Source organism: Phaseolus vulgaris, chromosome 1, assembly GCF_000499845.2.
Source record: "Phaseolus vulgaris cultivar G19833 chromosome 1, P. vulgaris v2.0, whole genome shotgun sequence".
In the NCBI taxonomy this organism is placed as follows: domain Eukaryota; kingdom Viridiplantae; phylum Streptophyta; class Magnoliopsida; order Fabales; family Fabaceae; genus Phaseolus; species Phaseolus vulgaris.
Genome location: NC_023759.2, coordinates 8,647,686 through 8,660,714, shown reverse-complemented (window position 1 = coordinate 8,660,714; position 13,029 = coordinate 8,647,686). Strand labels below are relative to the sequence as shown.

General features: G+C 34.6%; 3 protein-coding genes across 3 annotated transcripts; 1 reads left to right on the top strand and 2 right to left on the bottom strand.

The window, feature by feature from the left end:
• The first annotated feature begins 1,623 nt into the window (after nt 1-1,623).
• LOC137813483 (chalcone synthase 1B-like) lies at nt 1,624-3,106 on the top strand. Its single transcript, XM_068615773.1, has 2 exons — nt 1,624-1,866; nt 1,995-3,106. The coding sequence occupies exons 1-2, from the start codon at nt 1,689-1,691 to the stop codon at nt 2,984-2,986; spliced, it is 1,170 nt and encodes a 389-aa protein (XP_068471874.1). The 5' UTR covers nt 1,624-1,688; the 3' UTR covers nt 2,987-3,106.
• Nucleotides 3,107-7,370: 4,264 nt separating this feature from the next.
• LOC137815479 (uncharacterized) lies at nt 7,371-8,680 on the bottom strand. Its single transcript, XM_068618596.1, has 6 exons — nt 8,668-8,680; nt 8,513-8,580; nt 8,106-8,415; nt 7,777-8,018; nt 7,470-7,664; nt 7,371-7,376 (listed from the first exon to the last, which is right to left on the bottom strand). Exons 1-6 carry the CDS (start codon nt 8,678-8,680, stop codon nt 7,371-7,373), a joined length of 834 nt encoding a protein of 277 aa, XP_068474697.1.
• Nucleotides 8,681-11,395: 2,715 nt separating this feature from the next.
• Nucleotides 11,396-12,337, bottom strand: LOC137815478 (uncharacterized). Its single transcript, XM_068618595.1, has one exon. It carries the CDS (start codon nt 12,335-12,337, stop codon nt 11,396-11,398), a length of 942 nt encoding a protein of 313 aa, XP_068474696.1.
• Nucleotides 12,338-13,029: the final 692 nt, after the last annotated feature.

The following is a 13,029-nucleotide window of genomic DNA, read 5'->3' as shown; positions in this document are numbered from 1 at the left end:
TGTCGAAACAACCGATTGTTTTATACTTAGGTATTTTTAGAAAAGATTGAAAATTGTTTTTCAAATGGTTAAGCTGTTAAAACCAAAACAACCGATTGATTCGAGGAAACAACCGATTGTTTGTTTTGGTATCATAACAGAAAAGTGGTTTTTGCTTTGATTGAGCTTTAAATGTTTTTCTAACTGTTTACGCTCCAGTCTTTAATGCTTTGACCAATCTATTAAATGCAATGAATAAGGTTGTTAAGATTTGATAACAAACAACATCTTTGAATATATTCAGAAAAACAGATTTGAGAAATAACAATTAACAAAAGTTTTTGAGTTTTTCAAAGAGTTGAGATTGCTTAGAGATTGAGATTGATCAAAGTGTGTGAGATAGGATTTCTGCTTGTATTGATTTCATATTTGCTTCTGTAACAAGTGTAATCCTTGTATTTGTTGAATAAATATTTTTGTGTGGTTGCTGAGAAGTGTTGTGTGTTCTTGAGGGGATCAAGATCAACATTCTTAGTGTTGGTGTGTTGGCCAAGAGAAGTGTGTGTCTTGAGGGGATCAATGTCACTTTCTTGGTTGTGTTGTAAGTGATCTAGGTTTGATTGCTTAGTGGAATTCCTCAGTGGTTTCTGAGAAGACTGGATGTAGCTCTGGGTTTAGAGTGAACCAGTATAAATCTCTGTGTGCATTCTCCCTATCCCTTAACTCTTTAAATTCAGTTTTGATATTTGTAAATGGTATAAACAACCGATTGTTTCTGAGAAACAATCGATTGTTTTGCTGGTGTTGTGCTTTTAGCTTTGTGTTTTGAAAAACTGATTTCTTTATCAAGATATTCTCGAAGAAATTTCATTCAAGGCTTAAAAGTTTTTGAAATCCCTATTTAAACCATTCACCCCTGTAGTTTAAAGTCATATATTCTAACAAAGTGGTCATTAGTTTTGTCTTTCCATCTCTAACTCGTTACTCAACTCGCTCATTTTTTCTCCAATTTTTTCAAACTCGCACGCCAATTTGTTCTTTTCCTCTTCCGAAGCAAGTTGACAAACAAATTAGAGCAAATTGAAAAGGGAAGAGTCAATAGACCCATGAGTTAGAAAAAAAAGACAAAAATAATAGTTACTTCATCTCATTAATTACAAAATCAAATGACGGAATCCTTAGACAATTTTTTTTAAAATAACACTCATTTTTTTTAACAAAAAACCAATTAAAATAACACAAATTTGTGAGTTAGTTAAAACTAATATTAAAATATTTTTTAAGTTATCTATGTGATAAAAAAATCTTACGTATGTGAGACGGCATACTAGTTAATCTACACAAAGTCATATAGACAAACCTATTTAAATTTAAAAACATAATAACTGTATTAATTATCTCATTAATCATAAATATTATTATAATATAGTTGTAGTTGTGAAAGTACATTTTTTTTATTCCAAAAAAAAGAAGAACATTCCTTTTCCTGGTTAATAAGCGTCGGCAGCATCTAATTCTAAGGTAAAGTTTGTAATATGTGTCATCCATTTTTAGTAATTTGCCAAAACACTTTCAACGTGTGTCATAGAGCCCCATTTTCCCTCCTTTTTCTTTATATACCCCTTTTTCCATCGTCTAAAGTTCATGTCCACCACTCCATTTCACTCACGTTTTCTTCTTCTTTCTACTTATAAGCTCTAGAGAAAAAAATGGCAAGTGTTGATGAGATCCACAAGGCACAAAGGGCAGAACGCCCAGCTACAATCTTGGCAATAGCCACTGCTACTCCTCTCAACTGTGTGGAACAAAGCACCTATTCTGACTACTATTTTCGTGTCACCAAGAGTGAACATAAGACAGAGCTCAAAAAAAAATTCGACCGCTTATGTAATAACATCATATATACATGAATATTCCTTTTGTTTTTGTTTGGGTTAATTTTTTCCTTGGTTCATACCCTAATCATAGCATGCATGCATAACACACTTAACTCAGTTGCATTTATATTTCCTTAGGCAAAAAGTCAATGATTAAGAAGCGATACATGCAGTTGACAGAAGAGATGCTGAAGGAGCACCCGAACATTGGTGAGCACAATGCACCTTCATTGAATGCAAGGCAAGACTTGGTAGTGATGGAAGTAGCGAGGCTAGGAAAAGAGGCTGCAACAAAGGCCATAGAAGAATGGGGTGAACCAAAGTCTAAAGTCACCCACCTAATCTTTTGCACCACAAGTGGTAATGACATGCCTGGTGCTGACTACCAACTCACCAAACTCTTGGGGCTTAACCTCAATGTGAAGCGTTACATGATATACCAACAAGGATGTTATGCCGGTGGAACTGGTCTTCGTTTGGCCAAAGACTTGGCTGAAAACAACAAAGGTGCTCGTGTGTTATTAGTTTGCTCAGAAATCACCATATTCACCTTCCGTGGCCCCAGTGAGGCTCATGTTGATAACCTTGTGGGGCAATCACTCTTCGGAGATGGTGCTTCTGCTGCCATTATTGGTTCGGACGTAATACCCAATGTTGAGAAGCCTTTGTTTCAACTAGTGTGGACTTCTCAAACAATAGTGCCAAATACTGAAGAGGTCATGGCATTGCACCTTCGTGAAGCTGGTCTGACATTCCATGTTCTCAAGGGTCTTCCTGATCTTATTTCAAACAACATTGAGAATGTTCTTGTTGAAGCTTTTCAACCACTAAGCCTCTCTGATTATAACTCCATCTTTTGGATAGTGCATCCTGGTGGACGTGCAATTCTAGACCAAGTTGAGGAAAAGTTAGGTTTGAAGCCAGGAAAACTGCGAGCCAGTCGACATGTTCTTGCTGAGTATGGTAATATGGCAAGTGCTTGTGTGCTTTTCATAATGGATGAAATGAGGAACAAGTCCAAAGAAGCTGAACTTTCCACAACTGGAGAAGGTTTTGATTGGGGAGTACTGTTTGGTTTTGGACCTGGACTCACTATTGAGACTATTGTGCTGCGTAGTGTCATGCTGTAAATCCAAAATTCCTCTTACCAAGGGCACAAATCTAATGTCTTGTGTAATTTTCTTTATTATTGTCAATTACTTCTCATTTGCATTTCAATTATGTTGAGTGTTTTGTTTTAAAATGGAAAATATATTGAGATTCTCTGTTAAAAAAAGTCACATTACTATAAAGAAGCAAGTTCATTGATGCTGTATCAGTTGTTAGATGATCGAAAATGAATATTTTTGTTGACTGTTCTTTACATCATCAATAACCTTCATTGTGAACTTTCCAATATCAATGCCATCAACAAGTAAGCTGCACAGATGGAAAAAAAATGGTCAAAATTTAGAGGAATTTGTTTAGTAAAAATGTATGGAATAAAATAACAGGTTTTGTTTAGTTATATTATACCTTTGACATTACCACAACCATATATTTGCAATAGAATTGCAAATGGGACCCCATATTGCTCAACCACGCGCCTATCAATAGCTTCTCTTCGTACATTCTTAGACCTGTCTCCACAGGATTAGCTCTGTCCAAATCATGCCAAAACTCTGAAGCCAAAAACCTCTAATACTTGGTAGGATCTAGTCTCTCCATATGAAAATCTCCCTTATCAATACTATTTGTTTCCTCTGCACTTATATTTTATTGTTTAATCAATTTTGATTCAAGACAACATACATAAATTTTGGACTAACAAAGCCAAATTTTCGAGCTAATTCCACGGTTGAGTTTTGAGTTGGATAATAACTATAGTTGGGTTTGGAAGGATGGGAGGTGGTATCTTATACGGTTAATTCAGCTTATAATTGTTTTAGGGGGAGTTGTGAAGGAGAGGATACCATAGTATATAAGCAGTTTTGGAGGTGTAAACCGCAGCCTTCTGCACTCGTTACTGCTTGGAGGGTGTTGGACATTTGTTTGGCTAGTTTGGAGTCATTGCTTTGAATGGATTGGAGTGCAATTCGTGTTTCACAACGTTCCTTTGCTAAATTTTTCCCAGTTCAAACTCAGAAATGCTCCCGGCGATGTATGGGGAGCGGTTTGGATTGCAGTGGTAAACGAGTTGTGGAAGCATAGGAACTGTTGAATCAAGTGTGTTCAAGCTTTGAAGAATCCAAATCCTTTGTGTTTGATGGAAGGCTGAATGTGCTTGTTGTTGTTGAGGTGCTTTAGAATAGGATCTGGGGTAGATTATATTTGTAATCCACTCTTTGTTGAATCTAAAGCTTAAGTGTTTTCAAATCTTTTAAGATTAAAGTGTTTTTCAAACTAAGTGAAAAACAACTTGTTGTTTTCTCGAAACAACCTGTTGTTTTGTCGAAACAACCGATTGTTTTATACTTAGGTGTTTTTGTAAAAGTTTGAAAACTGCTTTGGATGGTTGACTTGCTGTCAAACCTAAGCAACCGATTGATTCGCTATTTCAACTGATTGTTTGTTTGGAATCCTAACAGAAAACAGTTTTGTTTGTTAAAAAAGATTTAATTGATTTCATAATTGAATACGCTCTTGCTTTAAATGCTTTGACCAAGATTTGAATACTATAAATAGTTTGTTAATGTTTTATAACAAACAACAAGAAAGAAAAACATATTTGAGTTTTTCAAAGATTTTTTGAAGCATTTGAGTTTGAACTTTGAGCTTTGGATATTCAAGAGAGAAGTGAAATAGGATTACTCTGTATTGATTTCAGTTGATTCGGTAACAGTGTAATTCGTTCTGTGAATTGTGTACATTCTGGTGTTGTAAAGCCAAAAAGGGTTGTGTGCTCTTGAGGTTGTCAAGATCAACATTCTTGGTTCACTAATACAAAAAAACTTCATTAACGACTCTAAACAAAGACGGTTCCTAAATAACCATCGTTATAAGAGACACGGTGGCACTTTTGTAAATAAGTGGAACATATCACGACGGTTCAGTAAAGAACTGTCTTTATAAGGTGGAGCTGGGAGTTATAACGACGGTTCCATAAGGAATCGTCTTTGATTGCCTCAGCCTTGGAGTTATAACGACAGTAACCGTCTTTGATTCACTACAAAAAAACGTGTATAATGCGGCAGTTATTTTCGTAAAAAACTGGCGTTTTTAACCGCCGCATTATACGTCTGTGGCGGTATTGCGTACCGCCAGAATTCTTGCCGCCACAAAGTTTAATGTGGCGGTCAAATGAGAATCGTTGTAGCAGACGCCATAGTATGCATTGTATAATGTGGCGGTTTTAAGCGTGCAATTGACGTCAGTTATAAATGTCGTAATTTTAAAACTGGGTAAACCAATTCTTACGTAAATAGTGACAGTTTTAACCGCCACTTAATATAGTATAGTATGACATTTATAATACACTTTATAACTGTCATAATTCGAATATTAAATATTAAATATTTAATTTTATTTTAATATTTATAATAATTTTATTCAATTCTATTTTATAATTTGATTTCATAATATTATTTAATTTGATATTATAATTAAACTTTAATTTTATTTTTAATATTTATAATAATTTATTTAATTCTATTTTATAATTTGATTTTATAATATTAATTAATTTGGTATTATGTTTCGTAATATATATAATTAAGTTATAACATAAACTAATTTCATAATATAATTAAAATTGAGAAATATAATAATCAAAAGATGAGTTCATTCATTCATTGAAAGAACAAAGTTGATAATGTCAAACTAATCCAATTAACAAGTAAATTAAATTGTCAAAATGTAAATTGTTTCACTTTCTAAACATATTACAAGTAAATTCTCAATCCTAATTTTCTTACTCCCTCCACTTGATCTTATATTCTGGTTTGGTGATGGAGCACCACTAGCAACATCCGGTGCCTGGAATAAGTTAAAATATGTTTAAAATTAATTGACAATTTTTAAAAAATAAATGAAAACAATATTATAATAAAATTTTAAGTATAGTAATTTATACCTCATTAATAGATGCTTGTACCAAATTTGTTGCCATTGCAGCAAAATGTTCCGGCACGTCTGGTCTAAAAGTAATGTAGGCTAGCATAGTATGCATTTGGCTCCTTACAACTGCAAGTTCAGTTGCCATATTTTCTACCTTTTCTTCAACATTTGTTGAAGACCCACCACTAGAGGAACCATTATTCATATTGCTTATCCTTGTTGTGGATTTCCTGAAAGAAAGGGTAGGACAAGCTCCATATGAAAGTCCTCTGACCCTCCCTGGATGCTCCTTTCCAAAAATGACACCAACAGGATCATTTGGAGATATATGTGATGCAGTTTCTGGATTTTCCAGCATTAACTCATCAATTTTATCCTACATAAAAATGGAAGCAACCAACTTTAATGTTCGTATTCCCAAAACAGTCCAAAACAGTCCAAGACAGTATCCAAAATAGCCCAAAACAATCCAAAACAGTCCAAAACAATATATACCCATGGTAGAGACAATATGTTCCCAAAACAGTCTAAAACAGTCTAAGACAATATCCAAAATAGCCCAAAACAATCCAAAACAGTCCAAAACAATATATACCCATGGTAGAGACAATATGTTCCCAAAAAAGTGTTCAAAACAGTCCAAGGAAGTATCCAAGATAGCCCAAAACAATCCAAAATAGTCCAAAACAATATATACCCATGATAGAGACAATATGTTCCTAAAACAATCCAAAACAATTCAAGACAGTATCCAAAATAGCCCAAAACAATTCAAAACAGTCCAAAACAATATATACCCTTGGTAGAGACAAAGTGTTCCCAAAATAATCGAAAACAATTCAAGACAGTATCCAAAATAGCCCAAAACAGTCCAAAATAGTATATACTCATGGCAGACACAATATGTTCCCAAAACAGTGTCCAAAACAGTCCAAGACAGTATCCAAAATAGCCCAAAACAATCCAAAACAGTCTAAAACAATCCAAAACAGTCCAAAACAATATATACCCATGGTAGAGACAATATGTTCCTAAAACAGTCCAAGACAGTGTCCAAAATAACCCAAAACAATCCAAAACAGTCTAAGACAGTATCTAAAATAGTCCAAAATAGTCCAAAACAATATCCAAATCAGTATCCAAATCCAAAATAGTATGTCTCAAAAACAGTATATACAAAACTGATATAATTAGAAGTTACCCCAATCTCCATAGCTTCATCATTAACATACGTGCCATTCTTCCTCTTGTGTGTGATCTTCCACATCTCAGCTCGGCCAATGTTCCTACCAGTCTCAATTTTCTATACATTCCAAAAAGGATAATATAATTACAAAAATACATAATATATTATAAATCAAAATATATGCCAAATTCACAAAACTACATATAAGTAAATATACCAGATTATCCCTCCTTCTTGACAATGCCATAGCTCCACCAGTGTGAGGAGGAATAGTTTGTTTCTTTCTTATCTCTCTATTCCTGTTACACAGTTTCTACACAATAAAATGAAATCAGTTTTTGCAAATTTAAAATCAAGTTGAGTGAGAAATATATGAAATGAAAAGTATGTACCACTGTGGAAGGCTTGAGAGGATAATCCACAAATATAGCCCACTGCTCCATGTTAAGACCATCTGGAACATTCTTTATTAAGTCATTTCTGCTTAACACTGGGTCATAGAATTCATTCCAGAGCTTGCATCTATACTCCCTCCACAATTTGCCAATTTTGAACATAACATCTCTCTTAGCGAGATCTTCATTTACCTTGAAGCAAAAACGACTCTTCAAATAATACAATAGTTAGTCCACATATATATTCAAAAACTGAAATAAGAATGTACATATTTAATGTTTTATTGAATGTAGGGTCAATTACCTTTAGTGCATTCTCCCATATAGTATCCTTGTAAGTATCAGGCACAAATGACCAACTTTCAAAACTTATAGGCAACAATATATGATTTGCTGCTAGCTGTCCACAAACTCCAGCAAGCAAACCACATGCTTCTCCAATGGGTTGAAAGTTATCATCATAGTTGACAACCACACGTGTTCCAGTGGGCAAATTATGAGCATCCCTAACCTTGAGCTTCATTTTCTGAGTAACTCCATGCTCATCTATAAAGTATAATACATTAAGGTATTTACAATGAAAGTAATTAAATGAAAAAGAAAAACACAACAACAAAATTAACATATCTTTACCTATAGTATCAACAAACCAATAGTGGTTTGAATGTCTGCCTTTTTTTGGTGCCACCCTTTCTGCTTCAGATTCTAATGTATGCGGTTGTGCAGATAGAGGGGTATATGGTTCTGTAGACTCGGATGTATGTGGCAGTGTAGACTCAGATGTATGTGGTAGTGCAGACTCAGATGTGCCTTCAGGTTGTGCAGATTGTGCAGATTGGTGGTTGAGTAGACTCAGTTTGTGGTAGTGCTGCTGATTCAAAAGTAGGTTGTAAATCTCGTCGTTGAGTAGATTTTGAGATTTGTGGTGGTGTATGTCCAGATGCTTGTGGTAATGGAGATCCAAAATGTGGTTGACCAGATTTAGTTATTTGTTGACGTGTAGTTTGAGGCGTGTCATTAGGTTGAACATAGTTCCTCACAGATGTGTCTGAACTATGTCCACCAATTGCCTTAAGCAAGTTCTTAATCCTCTTAGGCTTAGGCATATCTGCACATAAAAAGGAAAGAATAAAATACAAAAACAAGATATAACAATGCATATCAAAGTACATAATCAAATAGATGTGCAACTAACAATAACCATACATGTGCAGTTTTATTAACAGACCAAACTTATTATTACTCTGACATTGAGTCATTTTCATGAAGTTCGTGATCATTGTTGTCCTCGTTTAATAATTCATCATCTTCATCATCCCTAAACAATGGCAAATGGTCAGACTCGCTGAAAAATTGGTTTAAATCTTGTTGTGGACATGGTTCCAGTTCACAAACTTCATTATCTCCTTCTCCCATATCATACAAGTCTCGTGGTTTCAAGTGGACGACAATTTTCCAATCCTTGTTAACTTCATCATTAACATAATATACCATTTCAGCCTGTGAAGCTTCAATATATGGATCATGCTCCTCACGATCTCCCATGTGAATTAATCTTGAAAAATTAATAGAAGTAAAACCCCACGGATCCTTTCTAAGCCCCCTATCTCTTGTGGTGTCAGCCCATTTACATTTGAACAATGTCACTTTATAACGACCATAGTAATTAAGCTCAATTATATCTTCTAAATTTTCCATAGTATGCCAAATCCGCTTTCCTAATGTTTTGATGAGCCATACTTGCAACACATGATGTTGATGAAGTTAAGTAAACTCCACTGTTTTGGGTTTTTAACCCATGTTCTTGACTTTCGGTCCTAAAATTGAATCCATTTACATTGAAGGCATAAAATCTTCTACCATGTGGAGTCGGACCTTGAGATAGATACTTAAGATCATTTGACACTGTACTTGAAATGTCTGGGTTATTAATCTACAAAAATAAGGATTGAATGTGTGAACATATGTTACAAACTTTAATAAAACAATTATAAAAACAGTTTCTACGTACCCTTTGAGTAAACCAATTCATGAAATCCTTATTAACAATCCTTTCTATCTCTATATTTGAAATTCTTCTCCCTCTAGACCTCCTTCGCAAATGACATTTAAATTCCCTAAGAAATAATCATAACCAATGTGTTACTAATGATTCCATTAAGGACACATTTTGAATATAATTAAATTTATAGTTGTGTTAACACTCACTGAATGAAAGGGGTAACTTCAGGGCAATTAAATAAAACATATCGATGTGCTTGAGTTCTTTGCATGGTTGACAACTCAAAAGTTGAAGAGGCACTTACTACTCTACCAATTGGTGGGAAAATGGTACTCAATTGTGGCATATTTGTATTACAAGAATCATCCACACGTGAAGGTCTGTTACTTCTTGTTTCAACCCCTTCTATATATTCAGAGGTAAAGGTCAGAACCTCTTCAGCTAGGTATCCTTCGGCAATGGAACCTTCAGGTTGTGCCTTGTTTCGAACATATGATTTTAAATGTCCCAAATACCTATAAAATAATTTTTCAATTAGGATAATCAAATATGAAGCTTAAAAAAACTTCAAAATCTATGTGTGCCAAAAACATTTACCTTTCTATGGGATACATCCAACGATAATTAACTGGGCCTCCAAGTTTGGCCTCACCAACTAAGTGACAATTTAAGTGCACCATAACTGTAAAAAAAGTAGGAGGGAACAACATTTCCATGTGGCAAAGAGTTTCAATGATGCAGGAATGAAGTTTATCAAGTTCGGTTTGGCTTAAACTTTTGCCACATAATTGTCGAAAAAATGAACATAGTTCTACTATCACTGCAGTCACATTGTTTGGTAAAACATTACGTATGGCAATGGGTAGTAAATGTTCCATAAGAATATGACAATCATGACTCTTGAGGCCAAAAATCTTTCCAGCTTTCAAATCAATACACCTTGAAATATTACTTGAGTATCCATCTGGCATTTTCACATCTTTCAGTGTTTGTAAAAACGTTTTTTTCTTTGGTTTTGACAATGAAAACACACTTGGCCGAAATCTTCCTCTTTCATCTGGCCAAAGTTCCTTCCTTATACCCATTTCTTTAAGTACCTTTCGGGCTTTTAAATTATCTTTTGATTTCTTAGGGTCATTGAGTAATGTATACAAAACATTGTCACAAACATTTTTTTTTCAATATGCATGACATCTAGACAATGGTGTAACAAGTTCGTCTCCCAATAAGGAAGATCAAAAAATATACTTCTCTTTTTCCATTGTTCTGCTCCAACAACTTCAAGAACATTTTTTCCCCGACCCCTTTTACTTGTATCCGTAGGTTCTAATGGTTTTCCAAATGTAACATTGATACCCTCAACTTGTTTAAATATGTCTGACCCTGACAAATGTTCTGGTGCTTCCCTTAGTTCAGTTCTTCTGTCAAAAAGAGAACTACTCAATCTGAATCTATGTTCTTTATGTAAAAATCGACGGTGTCCCATAAAGCTGTATTCGCCCCTATACAACAAAGAAGACTCAGTGTCAAAGTTACAAGTTGGGCAAGCAAGACCAGTGTGCGTGTTCCATCCAGATAAATTGCCTAGGCCAGGGAAGTCACTAATTGTCCACAACAAAGTCGCTCGCAATGTAAACATTTCTTTTTTCGAATAATCAAAAGATTGCACTCCATCGAACTAGAGCTGCTTTAATTCTTTTATGAGTGGTTGTAAGTATACATCAATGTCGTTTCCTGTCATTTGTTTTCCAGGAATTATCATGGATAGGATAAAAGAGGTTTGCTTCATACACTCCTAAGGAGGACGATTGTATGGGATGAGGACTACTGGCCATATACTATAGCTTGTACTCATGGTTCCGAAAGGGTTGAAGCCATCACTAGCTAAGCCCAGTCGTACATTTCGATGATCATTTGCAAATTATGGATGTAATACATCAAATGCTTTCCAAGCCTCGGAATCTCTAGGATGCCTCATCAACCCATCCTGGTTATCCTCTGATGCATGCCATGTCATAGATTCAGTTGTCTTAGAACTCATAAACAATCGTTGCAATCTTGACTTCAATGGAAAGTAACGCAAGATCTTTGCATATTGTTTCTTATCTTTATCTTTCCACTTAGACGTTTTGCACCGTTTACATTCTTCTAAGCTTTCATTCTCTTCACCCCAATATAGCATGCAATCTTTTGGACAAGCTGGTATTTTGACATAATTAAGACCAAGTTTGTTAATCACATTCTTGGCCTCATAAAATGAGTTAGGAAACTTAGCATGTTCAAATGCGTCCTTTAGCAAGTTTAGAATCATGGTCATTGCTTTATCACTCATTCTACACATGCATTTTATATGATACAACTTCAACATGAATGATAACTTTGAATACTTGGTATAACCTTCATATAGTGGTTCATTATTGTCCTTCAACAACGCATCAAAGTTTGTATTTCCTTCACCATGCAACATATCATCTTGTACACCATCATCTTGAGTACCCTCATCAATGTGATCATCGTGGTGCCCCACAAACCCAAATGCATCGTTCAATATGTCTTCCATTGGATTATGAGATTCTATGACATCTTCAATGACATGCGCACTTGGAACAACCACAGCCTCATTTCCACTTAGTCCTTCACCGTGCATATACCAAGTTTGGTAGTTTTGAGGAAAAGTGCTACATGTTAAGTGTTCTTGAACTACATCCCTTGTTTGCCACTTATTGAAACCACACTTTGAACACGGACACTTTATGACAACACCATTAGCATGTCCAAATGCAAATTCCAAAAATTCATTCAAACCATTTGCATATTCAATGGTGTTTCGTGGTTTAGAAATCCAACTCTTATCAATTGGCATGACTACAAAACAAAACACCATAACAAAAAATTACTTACATAAATGTGTTAACTACATAAAATAGTTAATCAGAACCTACATTTACCAAACTAGCTTTTGGTAAATTTTATGGGTCACACAAACAAAATTTTAATTATACAACCAATCTATATGCTTCAAAACAGATCTGGATGGTTGAATATAAAGTTAGATCCAAACCAATTTGCAAGTTGGTTTGGATCAATTGTTGTCTCTATGAATTTCTTAATCATTCTATAAATAACCATTATCAAATAACCATTATAAATAACCATTATCATTCTATAAGCTAACACAATGCAATCAAAATTTAAGTACGTGCAGGTCATCTTCAAATTAATGAAACTAAGTACGTGCTTAACCAATGTCACTGACATTCCCCCTCTGAACACACCATAGATGGGAAAAGGTAATCATATACTTCTTTTAAATTTATAGAGAATTAAGTTATGATAATATCGCTCTAAATTTCATATAAATCTTTGCATATTTCATAAAAAAATACATGGTTTATGCACTGTGGTTGCTTTGTGCCTTTGTTGTATATTGTTACCTGGAATATTTACCTTATACATGTAAAAAATACTGAAGGACAGAATTGCACTGCAGGTTTGATCTAGAGTTACACATAGTGCACGAAACTCCATCTGGACAAACAACTGTGATAGGAATAC